This window comes from Panulirus ornatus, chromosome 58, assembly GCF_036320965.1.
Source record: "Panulirus ornatus isolate Po-2019 chromosome 58, ASM3632096v1, whole genome shotgun sequence".
Taxonomy (NCBI): Eukaryota; Metazoa; Arthropoda; class Malacostraca; order Decapoda; family Palinuridae; genus Panulirus; species Panulirus ornatus.
Window position 1 is genome coordinate 26,955,361 of NC_092281.1, and position 17,155 is coordinate 26,972,515.

Below are 17,155 nucleotides of genomic sequence, written 5' to 3' on the forward strand. Positions count from 1 at the left end.
TTTAAACTACAGTGGGTCAACAAACACAAAATACAGGGGATTTTTTTCACAAAACAAAGACAACAGCATTGGTTTATACTTTCCTAATATTTATTTATTTATTCATTTTGCTTTGTCACTGTCTCACGCGTTAGCGAGGTAGCGCAAGGAAACAGACGAAAGAATGGCCCAACCCACCTACATACACATGTATATACATACACATCCACACACGCAAATATACATACTTATACATCTCAACGTATACATATATATACACACACAGACATATACATATATACACATGTAAATAATTCATACTGTCGGCCTTTATTCATTCCCATCGCCACCTCGCCACACATGAAATAACAACCCCCTTCCACCTCATGTGTGCGAGGTAGCGCCAGGAAAAGACAACAAAGGCCACATTCGTTCACACTCGGTCTCTAGCTGTCATGTAATAATGCACCGAAACCACAGCTCCCTTTCTACATCCACACCCTACACAACTTTCCATGGTTTACCCCAGACGCTTCACATGCCCTGGTTCAATCCATTGACAGCAAGTCGACACCGGTATACCACATCGTCCCAATTCACCCTATTCCTTGCACGCCTTTCACCCTCCTGCATGTTCAGGCCCTGATCCCTTATAATCTTTTTCACAAAATCTTTCCACCTCCAATTTGGTCTCCCACTTGTCCTCGTTCCCTCCACCTCTGACACATATATCCTCTTGGTCAATCTTTCCTCACTCATTCTCTCCATGTGACCAAACCATTTCAAAACACCCTCTTCAGCTCGCTCAACCACACTCTTTTTTATTACCACACATCTCTCTTACCCTATTATTAATTACTCGATCAAACCACCTCACACAACATATTGTCCTCAAACATCTCATTTCCAGCACATCCACCCTCCTCCGCACATGCCTCGCAACCATATAACATTGTTGGAACCACTATTACTTCAAACATACCCATTTTTGCTTTCCGAGATAATGTTCTCGACTTCCACACATTCTTCAACGCTCCCAGAATTTTCGCCCCCTTCCCCTCCCTATAATTCACTTCCGCTTCCATGGTTCCATCCGCTGCCAAATCCACTCCCAGATATCTAGAACACTTCACTTCCTCCAGTTTTTCTCCATTCAAACTTACCTCCCAATTAACTTGACCCTCAACCCAACTGTACCTAATAACCTTGCTCTTATTCACATTTACTCTCAACTTTCCTAATATAAAACACAACTCAATTTATGACAAAACAAATGTACAAGAAAAGAACATGATGTACTACCAACTTATTCTGAAAAGAAGTATAATTCCACACAAAATTAGTGCAGGTGGATACCACAAGCACCATGAAGACTGCCATCTTTAACTTTACCTGAAGAAGAAAGAGCAGTACTCAGCAGATCTGGTTTGGGCTTTAGGTCTGTCTGTGGTGCACTGAGGAGAGACTGGAGGCTGAGACCTGAGCTACTGGCACCTAAAGAAGACAGGCTGCCACCTGGCTCTTTCTTCACTGGCTTTTCTTCTCCCTTCAGGACACCCAGGGTTGTCCCCCCTCCTTTAAACCAAAGTGTCATCAGTTAGATACTATATCATCTATATCTTAACAAGAATTACTTTCTCAAGTGGGAAAATAAAAAGGAGCCACGTGAAGAGTATTCTTCATAGGCTTGTGCTGAGGTGTTTGAATGTTCATGGACATAACCATGATAAGAAGACAGCAATGGGTATTATACTTGGAGAGAACCTTAATGTTCTAGCTTTGAGTGGAACTAAGGTCAAGGGGATAGGGGAAGAATGGTCTGGGATTGTCTGAGGAGAAAAATCTGGAGCTAATGAGGGTCAGAGAAAAGGAAGAGGAGGTAGCACTATTTCTGAAGTGGTATTATGTCATATTGTATGAAAGACCCATCCACTCATATACACATATACACACACACATATTATCATATCAACTCATTATACTTAATCGCTGTTTCCTCTGTCAGCGAGGTAGCGCCAGGAAACAGACAAAGAATGGCCCATCTACTCATATACATATGTATTATATAAACGCCCATACACGCACATATACATATCAACATATACACATATACATACATATATACATATTTACATATTCATATTTGCTTGCCTTCATCCATTTGTAACTACTCAGTCAATGCATGTCACAAATGGATACTAAAAGGGGTGGTGCCAGAGGGCTACAAATCCTCCCCAACAGTCAATACTTTTCCAAAAGTAACAGAGTAGGAGTGAGGATACTATCCTAACATAACCTATTCCTGGGGATAGGGAAGAAAGAGTACTTCCCATGTATTCCCTATGTGTCGTAGAAGTCGACTAAAACAGGAGGGAGCAGGGGGCTGGCAATCCTCCCCTCTTGTCTTTTTAATTTTCCAGAAGAAGGAGCAGAGAAGGGGGCCAAGTGAGGATTTCCCTCAAAGGCTCAGTCCTCTGTTTTTAAGGCTACCTTGCTAATGCGGGAAATGGCGAATAGTATGAAAAAAGATATGTGTATATATATATATATAAATATATATATATATATATATATATATATATATATATATATATATATATATATATATATATATATTTTTTTTTTTTTTTTTTTTTTATACTATTTGCCATTTCCCGTGTTAGCGAGGTAGCATTAAGAACAGAGAACTGGGCCATAGAGGGAATATCCTCACCTGACCCCCTTCTCTGTTCCTTCTTTTGGAAAATTAAAAAAAACAAGAAAGGGGAGGATTTCCAGCCACCCGCTCCCTCCCCTTTTAGTCGCCTTCTACGACACGCAGGGAATACGTGGGAAGTATTCTTTCTCCCCTATCCCCAGGGATAATATATATATATATATATATATATATATATATATATATATATATATATATATATATATATATTTATTTTATCTTATTTTTTATTTTGCTTTGTTGCTGTCTCCCGCGTTTGCGAGGTAGCGCAAGGAAACAGACGAAAGAAAATGGCCCAACCCACCCCCATACACAATGTACACACACACACGCCCACACATGCAAATATACATACCTATACATCCCAATGTACACATATATATACACACACAGACACATACATATATACCCATGCACACAATTCACACTGTCTGCCCCTATACATTCCCATCGCCACCTCGCCACACATGGAATACCATCCCCCTCCCCCCTCATGCGTGCGAGGTAGCACTAGGAAAAGACAACAAAGGCCCCATTCATTCACACTCAGTCTCCAACTGTCACGCAATAATGCCCGAAACCACAGCTCCCTTTCCACATCCAGGCCCCACACAACTTTCCATGGTTTACCCCAGACGCTTCACATGCCCTGATTCAATCCACTGACAGCACGTCAACCCCGGTATACCACATCGATCCATTTCACTCTATTCCTTGCCCTCCTTTCACCCTCCTGCAGGTTCAGGCCCCGATCACTCAAAATCTTTTTCACTCCATCTTTCCACCTAAAATTTGGTCTCCCACTTCTCCTCGTTCCCTCCACCTCCAACACATATATAGTCTTGGTCAATCTTTCCTCACTCATTCTCTCCACGTGCCCAAACCATTTCAAAACACCCTCTTCTGCTCTCTCACCCACGCTCGTTTTATTTCCACACATCTCTCTTACCCTTACATTACTTACTCGATCAAACCACCTCACACCACATATTGTCCTCAAACATCTCATTTCCAGCACATCCACCCTCCTGTGCACAACTCTATCCATAGCTCACGCCTCGCAACCATACAACATTGTTGGAAACACTATTCCTTCAAACATACCCATACCCAAACATACCTATATATATATTTTTTTTTTTTTTATACTTTGTCGCTGTCTCCCGCATTTGCGGGGTAGCGCAAGGAAACAGACGAAAGAAATGGCCCAACCCCCCCCATACACATGTATATACATACGTCCACACACGCAAATATACATACCTACACAGCTTTCCATGGTTTACCCCAGACGCTTCACATGCCTTGATTCAATCCACTGACAGCACGTCAACCCCGGTATACCACATCGCTCCAATCACCCTATTCCTTGCCCTCCTTTCACCCTCCTGCACGTTCAGGCCCCGATCACACAAAATCTTTTTCACTCCATCTTTCCACCTCCAATTTGGTCTCCCTCTTCTCCTTGCTCCCTCCACCTCCGACACATATATCCTCTTGGTCAATCTTTCCTCACTCATCCTCTCCATGTGCCCAAACCACTTCAAAACACCCTCTTCTGCTCTCTCAACCACGCTCTTTTTATTTCCACACATCTCTCTTACCCTTATGTTACTCACTCGATCAAACCACCTCACACCACACATTGTCCTCAAACATCTCATTTCCAGCACATCCATCCTCCTGCGCACAACTCTATCCATAGCCCACGCCTCGCAACCATACAACATTGTTGGAACCACTATTCCTTCAAACATACCCATTTTTGCTTTCCGAGATAATGTTCTCGACTTCCACACATTCTTCAAGGCCCCCAGAATTTTCGCCCCCTCCCCCACCCTATGATCCACTTCCGCTTCCATGTTTCCATCCGCTGCCAGATCCACTCCCAGATATCTAAAACACTTCACTTCCTCCAGTTTTTCTCCATTCAAACTCACCTCCCAATTGACTTGACCCTCAACCCTACTGTACCTAATAACCTTGCTCTTATTCACATTTACTCTTAACTTTCTTCTTCCACACACTTTACCAAACTCAGTCACCAGCTTCTGTAGTTTCTCACATGAATCAGCCACCAGCGCTGTATCATCAGCGAACAACAACTGACTCACTTCCAAGCTCTCTCATCCCCAACAGACTTCATACTTGCCCCTCTTTCCAAAACTATATATATATATATATATATAGACTTTTGGATGTTAATGTGCTGAGAGGTGCAACTGGAGGGATGTCTGATCATTATCTTGTGGAGGCGAGGGTGAAGATTCGTATGGGTTTTCAGAAAAGAAGAGTGAATGTTGGGGTGAAGAGGGTGGTGAGAATAAGTGAGCTTCAGAAGGAGACTTGTGTGAGGAAGTACCAGGAGAGACCGAGTACAGAATGGAAAAAGGTGAGAACAATGGAAGTAAGGGGAGTGGGGGAGGAATGGGCTGTATTTAGGGGATCAGTGATGGATTGCGCAAAAGATGCTTGTGGCATGGGAAGAGTGGGAGGTGGGTTGATTAGAAAGGGTAGTGAGTGGTGGGATGAAGAAGTAAGATTATTAGTGAAAGAGAAGCGAGAGGCATTTGGACGATTTTTGCAGGGTAAAAATGCAATTGAGTGGGAGATGTATAAAAGAAAGAGACAGGAGGTCAAGAGAAAGGTGCAAGAGGTGAAAAACAGGGCAAATGAGAGTTGGGGTGAGAGAGTATCATTAAATTTTAGGGAGAATAAAAAGATGTTCTGGAAGGAGGTAAATAAAGTGCGTAAGACAAGGGAGCAAATGGGAACTTCAGTGATGGGCGCAAATAGGGAGGTGATAACAAGTAGTGGTGATGTGAGAAGGAGATGGAGTGAGTATTTTGAAGGTTTGTTGAATGTGTTTGATGATAGAGTGGCAGATATAGGGTGTTTTGGTCGAAGTGGTGTGCAAAGTGAGAGGGTTAGGGAAAATGATTTGGTAAACAGAGAAGAGGTAGTAAAAGCTTTGCAGAAGATGAAAGCCAGCAAGGCAGCAGGTTTGGATGGTATTGCAGTGGAATTTATTAAAAAAGGGGGTGACTGTATTATTGACTGGTTGGTAAAGTTATTTAATGTATGTATGACTCATGGTGAGGTGCCTGAGGATTGGCGGAATGCGTGCATAGTGCCATTGTACAAAGGCAAAGGGGATAAGAGTGAGTGCTCAAATTACAGAGGTATAAGTTTGTTGAGTATTCCCGGGAAATTATATGGGAGGGTATTGATTGAGAGGGTGAGGGTATGTACAGAGCATCAGATTGGGGAAGAGCAGTGTGGTTTCAGAAGTGGTAGAGGATGTGTGGATCAGGTGTTTGCTTTGAAGAATGTATGTGAGAAATACTTAGAAAAGCAAATGGATTTGTATGTAGCATTTATGGATCTGGAGAAGGCATATGATAGAGTTGATAGAGATGCTCTGTGGAAGGTATTAAGAATATATGGTGTGGGAGGAAAGTTGTTAGAAGCAGTGAAAAGTTTTTATCGAGGATGTAAGGCATGTGTACGTGTAGAAAGAGAGGAAAGTGATTGGTTCTCAGTGAATGTAGGATTGCGGCAGGGGTGTGTGATGTCTCCATGGTTGTTTAATTTGTTTATGGATGGGGTTCTTAGGGAGGTAAATGCAAGAGTTTTGGAAAGAGGGGCAAGTTTGAAGACTGTTGGGGATGAGAGAGCTTGGGAAGTGAGTCAGTTGTTGTTCGCTGATGATACAGCGCTGGTGGCTGATTCATGTGAGAAACTGCAGAAGCTGGTGACTGAGTTTGGTAAAGTGTGTGAAAGAAGAAAGTTAAGAGTAAATGTGAATAAGAGCAAGGTTATTAGGTACAGTAGGGTTGAGGGTCAAGTCAATTGGGAGGTAAGTTTGAATGGAAAAAAACTGGAGGAAGTAAAGTGTTTTAGATATCTGGGAGTGGATCTGGCAGCGGATGGAACCATGGAAGCGGAAGTGGATCATAGGGTGGGGGAGGGGGTGAAAATCCTGGGAGCCTTGAAGAATGTGTGGAAGTCGAGAACATTATCTCGGAAAGCAAAAATGGGTATGTTTGAAGGAATAGTGGTTCCAACAATGTTGTATGGTTGCGAGGCGTGGGCTATGGATAGAGTTGTGCGGAGGAGGATGGATGTGCTGGAAATGAGATGTTTGAGGACAATGTGTGGTGTGAGGTGGTTTGATCGAGTCAGTAACGTAAGGGTAAGAGAGATGTGTGGAAATAAAAAGAACGTGGTTGAGAGAGCAGAAGAGGGTGTTTTGAAATGGTTTGGGCACATGGAGAGAATGAGTGAGGAAAGATTGACCAAGAGGATATATGTGTCGGAGGTGGAGGGAACGAGGAGAAGTGGGAGACCAAATTGGAGGTGGAAAGATGGAGTGAAAAAGATTTTGTGTGATCGGGGCCTGAACATGCAGGAGGGTGAAAGGAGGGCAAGGAATAGAGTGTATGTGATCAGGGCCTGAACATGCAGGAGGGTGAAAGGAGGGCAAGGAATAGAGTGAATTGGATCGATGTGGTATACCGGGGTTGACGTGCTGTCAGTGGATTGAATCAAGGCATGTGAAGCGTCTGGGGTAAACCATGGAAAGCTGTGTAGGTATGTATATTTGCGTGTGTGGACGTGTATGTATATACATGTGTATGGGGGTGGGTTGGGCCATTTCTTTCGTCTGTTTCCTTGCGCTACCTCGCAAAAGCGGGAGACAGCGAAAAATTTTTTTTTTTTTTTTTTTTTTTTTTTCAAACTATTCGCCATTTCCCGCGTTAGCGAGGTAGCATTAAGAACAGAGAACTGGGCCATTGAGGGAATATCCTCACCTGGCCCCCTTCTCTGTTCCTTCTTTTGGAAAATTAAAAAAAAAAAAAAAAAAAAAAAAAAAAAAAAAAATTGAGAGGGGAGGATTTCCAGCCCCCCGCTCCCTTCCCTTTTAGTCGCCTTCTACGACACGCAGGGAATACGTGGGAAGTATTCTTTCTCCCCTATCCCCTATATAGGGGATATATATATATAGGGGATAGGGGAGAAAGAATACTTCCCACGTATTCCCTGCGTGTCGTAGAAGGCGACTAAAAGGGAAGGGAGCAGGGGGCTGGAAATCCTCCCCTCTCGTTTTTTTTTTTTTTTTTTTTTTAATTTTCCAAAAGGGACAGAGAAGGGGGCCAGGTGAGGATATTCCCTCAAAGGTCCAGTCCTCTGTTCTTAACGCTACCTCGCTCATGCGGGAAATGGCGAATAGTATGAAAAAATATATATATATATATATATATATATATATATATATATATATATATATATATATATATATATATATATATATATATATATATTTTTTTTTGCTTTGTCGCTGTCTCCCGCGTTTGCGAGGTAGCGCAAGGAAACGGACGAAAGAAATGGCCCAACCCACCCCCATACACATGTATATACATACGTCCACACACGCAAATATACATACCTACACAGCTTTCCATGGTTTACCCCAGACACTTCACATGCCTTGATTCAATCCACTGACAGCACGTCAACCCCAGTATACCACATCGCTCCAATTCACTCTATTCCTTGCCCTCCTTTCGCCCTCCTGTCACCCTCCTGCATGTTCAGGCCCCGATCACACAAAATCTTTTTCACTCCATCTTTCCACCTCCAATTTGGTCTCCCTCTTCTCCTTGTTCCCTCCACCTCCGACACATACATCCTCTTGGTCAATCTTTCCTCACTCATTCTCTCCATGTGACCAAACCATTTCAAAACACCCTCTTCTGCTCTCTCAACCACGCTCTTTTTATTTCCACACATCTCTCTTACCCTTACGTTACTTACTCGATCAAACCACCTCACACCACACACTGTCCTCAAACATCTCATTTCCAGCACATCCATCCTCCTGCGCACAACTCTATCCATAGTCCACGCCTCGCAACCATACAACATTGTTGGAACCACTATTCCTTCAAACATACCCATTTTTGCTCTCCGAGATAATGTTCTCGACTTCCACACATTCTTCAAGGCTCCCAGAATTTTCGCCCCCTCCCCCACCCTATGATCCACTTCCGCTTCCATGGTTCCATCCGCTGCCAGATCCACTCCCAGATATCTAAAACACTTCACTTCCTCCAGTTTTTCTCCATTCAAACTCACCTCCCAATTGACTTGACCCTCAACCCTACTGTACCTAATAACCATACTCTTATTCACATTTACTCTTAACTTTCTTCTTTCACACACTTTACCAAACTCAGTCACCAGCTTCTGTAGTTTCTCACATGAATCAGCCACCAGCGCTGTATCATCAGCGAACAACAACTCACTCACTTCCCAAGCTCTCTCATCCCCAACAGACTTCATACTTGCCCCTCTTTCCAAAACTCTTGCATTCACCTCCCTAACAACCCCATCCATAAACAAATTAAACAACCATGGAGACATTACACACCCCTGCCGCAAACCTACATTCACTGAGAACCAATCACTTTCCTCTCTTCCTACACGTACACATGCCTTACATCCTCGATAAAAACTTTTCACTGCTTCTAACAACTTGCCTCCCACACCATATATTCTTAATACCTTCCACAGAGCATCTCTATCAACTCTACCATATGCCTTCTCCAGATCCATAAATGCTACATACAAATCCATTTGCTTTTCTAAGTATTTCTCACATACATTCTTCAAAGCAAACACCTGATCCACACATCCTCTACCACTTCTGAAACCACACTGCTCTTCCCCAATCTGATGCTCTGTACATGCCTTCGCCCTCTTAATCAATACCCTCCCATATAATTTCCCAGGAATACTCAACAAATTTATACCTCTGTAATTTGAGCACTCACTTTTATCCCCTTTGCCTTAGTACAATGGCACTATGCAAGCATTCCGCTAATCCTCAGGCACCTCACCATGAGTCATACATACATTAAATAACCTTACCAACCAGTCAACAATACAGTCACCCCCTTTTTTAATAAATTCCACTGCAATACCATCCAAACCTGCTGCCTTGCCGGCTTTCATCTTCCGCAAAGCTTTTACTACCTCTTCTCTGTTTACCAAATCATTTTCCCTAACCCTCGCACTTTGCACACCACCTCGACCAAAACACCCTATATCTGCCACTCTATCATCAAACACATTCAACAAACCTTCAAAATACTCACTCCACCTCCTTCTCACATCACCACTACTTGTTATCACCTCTCCATTTGCGCCCTTCACTGAAGTTCCCATTTGCTCCCTTGTCTTACGCACTTTATTTACCTCCTTCCAGAACATCCCATGCATTCCCCACATGTAATAGAAGGTGACTAAAAGGGATGGGAGCGCGGGGCCAGAAACCCTTCCCTCCTTGCATCTTGACTTTCTAAAAGGAGAAACAGAAGAAGGAGTCACGTGGGGATTGCTCATCCTCCTTGAAGATTGAGATTGGGGTGTCTAAATGTGTGTGGATGTAACCAGGATGAGAAAAAAAGGAGGGATAGGTAGTTTGTTTGAGGAAAGGAACCTGGACGTTTTGGCTCTGAGTGAAACGAAACTCAAAGGTGAAAGGGAAGAGTGGTTTGGGAATGTTTTGGCATTAAAGTCAGGGGTTGGTGAGAGGACAAGAGCAAAGGAAGGAGTGGCACTACTCCTGAAACAGGAGTGGTGGGAGTATGTGACAGAGTGTAAGAAAGTAAACTCTAGATTGATATGGGTAAAACTGAAAGTGGATTGAGAGTGATGGGTGATTTTTGGGGCCTATGCATCTGGGCATGAGAAGAAACATCATGAGAGGCAAGTGTTTTGGGAGAAGCTGAGTGAGTGTGTTAGTAGTTTTGATGCACGAGATTGGGTTATATTAATGGGTGATTTGAATGCAAAGGTGAGTAAAGTGGCAACTGAGGGAATAATTGGTGTACATGGGGTGTTCAGCATTGTAAATGGAAATAGTGAAGAGCTTGTAGATTTGTGAGCTGAAAAAGGACTGGTGATTGGGAATACTTAGTTTAAAAAGAGAGATATACATAAGTACACATATGTAAGAAAGAAAAATAGCCAGAGAGCGTTACTGGATTACGTGTTAATCGATAGGCATGTTCAAAAGTGACTGTTGGATGTTAATGTGCTGAGAGGGGCAACTGGAGGGATGTCTGATCATTATCTTGTGGAGGCGAAGGTGAAGATTTGTAGAGGTTTTCAGAAAAGAACAGAGAATGTTGGGGTGAAGAGGGTGGTGAGAGAAGGTGAGCTTGGGAAGGAGACTTGTGTGAGAAGTACCAGGAGAGATTGAGTGCAGAATGGAAAAAGGTTAGAGCAAAGGAAGTAAGGGGAGTGGGGGAGGAATAGGATGTATTTAGGGAAGCAGTGATGGCTTGTGCAAAAGGTGCTTGTGGCATGAGAAAGGTGGGAGGTGGGCAGATTAGAAAAGGTAGTGAGTGGTGGGATGAAGAAATAAGATTATTAATGAAAGAGAAGAGAGAGGCATTTGGTCAATTTCTGCAGGGAAATAGTCCAAATGACTGGGAGATGTATAAAAGAAAGAGGTAGGAGGTCAAGAGAAAGGTGCAAGAGGTGAAAAAGAAGGCAAATGAGAGCTGAGGTGAGAGAGTATCATTACATTTTAGGGAGAATAAAAAGATGTTTTGGAAGGAGGTAAATATATTGCATAAGACAAGAGGACAAATGGGAACATTGGTGAGGGGGCAAATGGGGAGGTAATTACAAGTAGTGGTGATGTGAAAAGGAGATGGAGTGAGTATTTTGAAGGTTGTTGAATGTGTTAGATGATAGAGTGGCAGATATAGGGTGTTTTGGTCGAGGTGGTGTGCGAAGTGAGAGGGGCAGGGAGAATGATTTGGTTAAACGAAGAGGTAGTGAAAGCTTTGCAGAAGATGAAAGCCAGCAAGACAGCGGGTTTGGATGGCATTGCAGTGGAATTCATTAAAAAAGGTGGTGACTTGTGTTGTTGACTGGTTAGTGAGGATATTCATGTATGTATAGCTCATGGTGAAGTGCCGGAGGACTGGCGGAATGTATGCATAGTGCCATTGTACAAAGGCAAAGGGGATAAAGGTGAGTGTTCAAATTACAGAGGCATAAGGGTGAAGGCATGTACAGAGCATCAGACTGGGGAAGAGCAGTGTGGTTTCAGAAGTGGTAGAGGATGTGTGAATCAGGTGTTTGTTTTGAAGAATCTATGTGAGAAATACTTAGAAAAACAAATGGATTTGTATGTAGCATTTATGGATCTGGAGAGGGCATATGATAGAGTTGACAGAGATGCTCTGTGAAAGGTATTAAGAGTATATGGTGTGGAAGGCAAGTTGCTAGAACCAGTGAAAAGTTTTTATTGAGGATGTAGGGCATGTGTACGTGTAGGAAGGGAGGAAAGTGACTGGTTCTCAGTGAATGTAGGTTTGCAGCAGGGGTGCATGATGTCTCCATGGTTGTTTAATTTGTTTATGGATGGGGTTGTTGGGCAGGTGAATACAAGAGTTATGGAGAGAGGGGCAAGTATGCAGTCTATGGTGGATGAGAGAGCTTGGGAAATGAGTCAGTTGTTGTTTGTTGATGATGCAACGCTGGTGGCTGATTCGGGTGAGAAACTGATGAAGCTGGTGACTGAGTTTGGTAAAGTGTTTGAAAGAAGAAAGCTGAGAGTAAATGTGAATAAGAGCAAGGTTATTAAGTACAACAGGGTTGGGGTACAAGTCAATTGGGAGGTACGTTTGAAAGGAGAAAAACTTAAAGAAGTGAAGTGTTTTAGATATCTGGGAGTGGATTTGGCAGTGGATGGAACCATGGAAGAAGTGTCACAGGGTGGGGGAGGGGGCGAAAGTTCTGGGAGAATTGAAAAATGTGTGGAAGGCGAAAACATTATCTTGGAAATGAAAAATGGGTATGTTTGAAGGAATAGTGGTTCCAACAATGTTATATGGATGCGAAGCGTGGGCTATAGATAGAGTTGTGCAGAGGAGGGTGAATGTGTTGGAAATGAGATGTTTGAGGACAATATGTGGTGTGAGGTGGTTTGATCGAGTAAATAATGAAAGGGTAAGAGAGATGTGTGGTAATAAAAAGAGTGTGGTTGAGAGAAAGCAAAAGAGGGTGTATTGAAATGGTTTGCTCACATGGAGAAAATGAGTGAGGAAAGATTGACAAAGATGATATATGTGTTAGAGGTGGAGGGAACAAGAAGTGGGAGACCAAATTGGAGGAGGAAAGATGGAGTGAAAAAGATTTTGAGGGATCAGGGCCTGAACGTGCAAGAGAGTGAAAGGTGTGCAAGGAATAGAGTGCATTGGAACGATGTGGTATACCGGGGTCGATGTGCTGTCAATGGATTAAATGAGGGCATGTGAAGCATCAGGGGTAAACCACGGAAGGTTTTGTGGGGCATGGTTGTGGAAAGGGAGCTGTGGTTTCAGTGCATTATACATGACAGCTAGAGACTGAGTGTGAACAAATGTAGCCTTTGTTGTCTTTTGCTAGTGCTACCTCACATGCATGAGGGGGAGGGGATTGTCATTTCATGTGTGGCGGGGTGGCGACAGGAATGAATAAAGGCAGCAAGTATGAATTATGTATGTTTTTATTTTTTTTTATTATCATTATTTTACTTTGTCGCTGTCTCCCGCGTTAGTGAGGTAGCGCACGGAAACAGACGAAAGAATGACCCAACTCACCCACATACACATGTACATACATACACATCCACACATGCAAACATACATACCTATACATCTCAACATATACATATATATATACACACACACAGACATATACATATATACACATGGACATAATTCATAGTCTGCCTTTATTCAATCCCATCGCCACCTCGCTACACATGAAATAACAACCCCTTCCCCCACATGTGCACGAGGTAGCGCTAGGAAAAGACAACAAAGGCCCCATTCGTTCACACTCAGTCTCTAGTTGTCATATAATAATGCACTGAAACCACAGCTCCCTTTCCACATCCAGGCCCCACCAAACTTTCCATGATTTACCCCAGATGCTTCACATGCCCTGGTTCAATCCATTGACAGCACGTCGACCCCAGTATACCATTGTTTCAATTCAATCTATTCCTTGCACGCCTTTCACCCTCCTGCATGTTCAGGCACTGACCACTCAAAATCTTTTTCACTCCATCTGTCCACCTCCAATTTGGTCTCCCACTTCTCCTCGTTCCCTCCACCTCTGACACATATATCCTCTTGGTCAATCTTTCCTCACTCATTCTCTCCATGTGACCAAACCATTTCAAAACACCCTCTTCTGCTCTCTCAACCACACTCTTTTTATTACCACACATCTCTCTTACCCTATTATTACTTACTCGATCAAACCACCTCACACCACATATTGTCCTCAAACATCCTATTACCAGCACATCCATCCTCCTCTACACAGCTCTATCTATAGCCCATGCTTCACAACCATATAACATTGTTGGAACTACTATTCCATCAAACATGCCCATTTTTGCTTTCTGAGATAATGTTCTCGACTTCCACACATTTTTCAACGTTCCCAGAGCTTTCGCCCCCTCCCCCACCTTATGATTCACTTTTGCTTCCATGGTTCCATTCAGTGCCAAATCCACTCCCAGATATGTAAAACACTTCACTTCCTCCAGGTTTTCTCCACTCAAACTTACCTCCCAATTGACTTGTCCCTCAACCCTACTGTACCTATATTTAGGATAATAAGGGGAGTGATGGAGTGATGGAGGAATGGGATGTATTTAGGGAAGCAGTGATGGCTTGCGCAAGGGATGCTTGTGGCATGAAAAACATGGGAGGTGGGCAGATCAGAAGCAGTAGTGAGTGGTGGGATGAAGAAGTAAGATCATTAGTTAAAGAGAAGAGAGAGGCATTTGGACAACTTATGCAGGGAAATAATGCAAATGACTGGGAAATGTATAAAAGAAAGAGGCAGGAGGTCAAGAGAAAGGTGCAAGAGGTGAAAAAGAGGGCAAATGAGAGTTGGGGTGAGAGAGTATCATTACATTTTAGGGAGAATAAATGTAAGGCATGTGTACGTGTAGGAAGAGAGGGAAGTGATTGGTTCTCAGTGAATGTAGGTTTGCGGCAGGGGTGTGTGATGTCTCCATGGTTGTTTAATTTGTTTATGGATGGGGTTGTTAGGGAGGTGAATGCAAGAGTTTTGGAAAGAGGGGCAAGTATGAAGTCTGTTGGGGATGAGAGAGCTTGGGAAGTGAGTCAGTTGTTCACTGATGATACAGCGCTGGTGGCTGATTCATGTGAGAAACTGCAGAAGCTGGTGACTGAGTTTGGTAAAGTGTGTGAAAGAAGAAAGTTAAGAGTAAATGTGAATAAGAGCAAGGTTATTAGGTACAGTAGGGTTGAGGGTCAAGTCAATTGGGAGGTAAGTTTGAATGGAGAAAAACTGGAGGAAGTAGTGTTTTAGATATCTGGGAGTGGATCTGGCAGCGGATGGATCCATGAAAGCGGAAGTGGATCATAGGGTGGGGGAAGGGGGCGAAAATCCTTGGAGCCTTGAAGAATGTGTGGAAGTCGAGAACATTATCTCGGAAAGCAAAAATGGGTGTTTGAAGGAATAGTGGTTCCAACAATGCTGTATGGTTGCAAGGCATGGGCTATGGATAGAGTAGTGCGCAGGAGGATGGATGTGCTGGAAATGCGATGTTTGAGGACAATGTGTGGTGTGAGGTGGTTTGATCGAGTAAGTAACGTAAGGGTAAGAGAGATGTGTGGAAATAAAAAGAGCGTGGTTGAGAGAGCAGAAGAGGGTGTTTTGAAATGGTTTGGGCACATGGAGAGAATGAGTGAGGAAAGATTGACCAAGAGGATATATGTGTCGGAGGTGGAGGGAACGAGGAGAAGTGGGAGACCAAATTGGAGGTGGAAAGAGGGAGTGAAAAAGATTTTGTGTGATCGGGGCCTGAACATGCAGGAGGGTGAAAGGAGGGCAAGGAATAGAGTGAACTGGATCGATGTGGTATACCGGGGTTGACGTGATGTCAGTGGATTGAATCAGGGCATGTGAAGCGTCTGGGGTAAACCATGGAAAGCTGCGTAGGTATGTATATTTGCGTGTGTGGACGTATGTATATACATGTGTATGGGGGTGGGTTGGGCCATTTCTTTCATCTGTTTCCTTGCGTTACCTCGCAAACGCGGGAGACAGCGGCAAAAAAAAAAAAAAAAAAAAAAAAAAAAAAAGATGTTTTGGAAGGAGGTAAATAAAGTGCGTAAGACAAGGGAACAAATGGGAACATCTGTGAAGGGGGCTAATGGAGAGGTGATAACAAGTAGTGGTGATGTGAGAAGGAGATGGAGTGAGCAATTGAAGGTTTGTTGAATGTGTTTGATGATAGAGTGACAGATATAGGGTGTTTTAGTCGAGGTGGTGTGCAAAGTGAGAGGGTTAGGAGGAATGATTTGGTAAACATAGAACAGGTAGTAAAAGCTTTGCGGAAGATGAAAGCCAGCAAGACAGCGGGTTCGGATGGTATTGCAGTGCAATTTATTAAAAAAGGGGGTGACTGTATTGTTGACTGGTTGGTAAGATTATTTAATGTATGTATGACTCATGGTGAGGTGCCTGAGGACTGGCGGAATGCATGCATAGTGCCATTGTACAAAGGCAAAGGGGATAAAAAAAAGAGTGCTCAAATTACAGAGGTATAAGTTTGTTGAGCATTCCTGGGAAATGATATGGGAGGGTATTGATTGAGAGGGTGAAGGGATGTACAGAGCATCAGATTGGGGAAGAGCAGTGTGGTTTCAGAAGTGGTAGAGGATGTGTGGATCAGGTGTTTCCTTTGATGAATGTATGTGAGAAATATTTAGAAAAGCAAATGGATTTATATGTAGCATTTATGGATCTGCAGAAGGCATATGATATAGTTGACAGAGATGCTCTGTGGAAGGTATTAAGAATATATGGTGTGGGAGGCAAGTTGTTAGAAGCAGTGAAAAGTTTTTATCGAGGATGTAAGGCATATGTACGTGTACAAAGAGAGGAAAGTGATTGGTTCTCAGTGAATGTTAGTTTGCGGCAGGGGTGCTTGATGTCTCCATGGTTGTTTAATTTGTTTATGGATGGGGTTGTTGGGGAGGTGAATGCAAGAGTTTTGGAAAGAGGTGCAAGTATGCAGTCTATGGTGGATGAGAGAGCTTGGGAAGTGAGTCAGTTGTTGTTCACTGATGATACAGCGCTGGTGGCTGATTCGGGTGAGAAACTGCAGAAGCTGGAGACTGAGTTTGGTAAAGTGTGTGAAAGAAGAAAGCTGAGAGTAAATGTGAATAAGAGCAAGGATATTAGGTACAGTTGGGTTGAGGGACAAGTCATTTGGGAGGTAAGTTTGAATAAAGAAAAACTGGAGGAAGTGAAGTGTTTTAGATATTTGGAAGTGGATTTGGCAGCAGATGGAACCATGGAAGTGGAAGTGAATCATAGGGTGGGGGAAGGGGGCAAAAGTTCCGG

General features: G+C 43.1%; 1 protein-coding gene across 2 annotated transcripts in view; it reads right to left on the reverse strand.

Moving 5' to 3' along the window:
- The window catches only part of sno (strawberry notch), a 468,152-nt gene that overhangs the window by 404,785 nt on the left and 46,212 nt on the right, over positions 1 to 17,155 (reverse strand). For both annotated transcript variants that reach the window (XM_071695604.1, XM_071695603.1), the window contains one exon: positions 1,372 to 1,554. In XM_071695604.1, the coding sequence (XP_071551705.1) occupies positions 1,372 to 1,554 (183 nt within the window). The remainder of the gene's footprint in view (positions 1 to 1,371; positions 1,555 to 17,155) is intronic.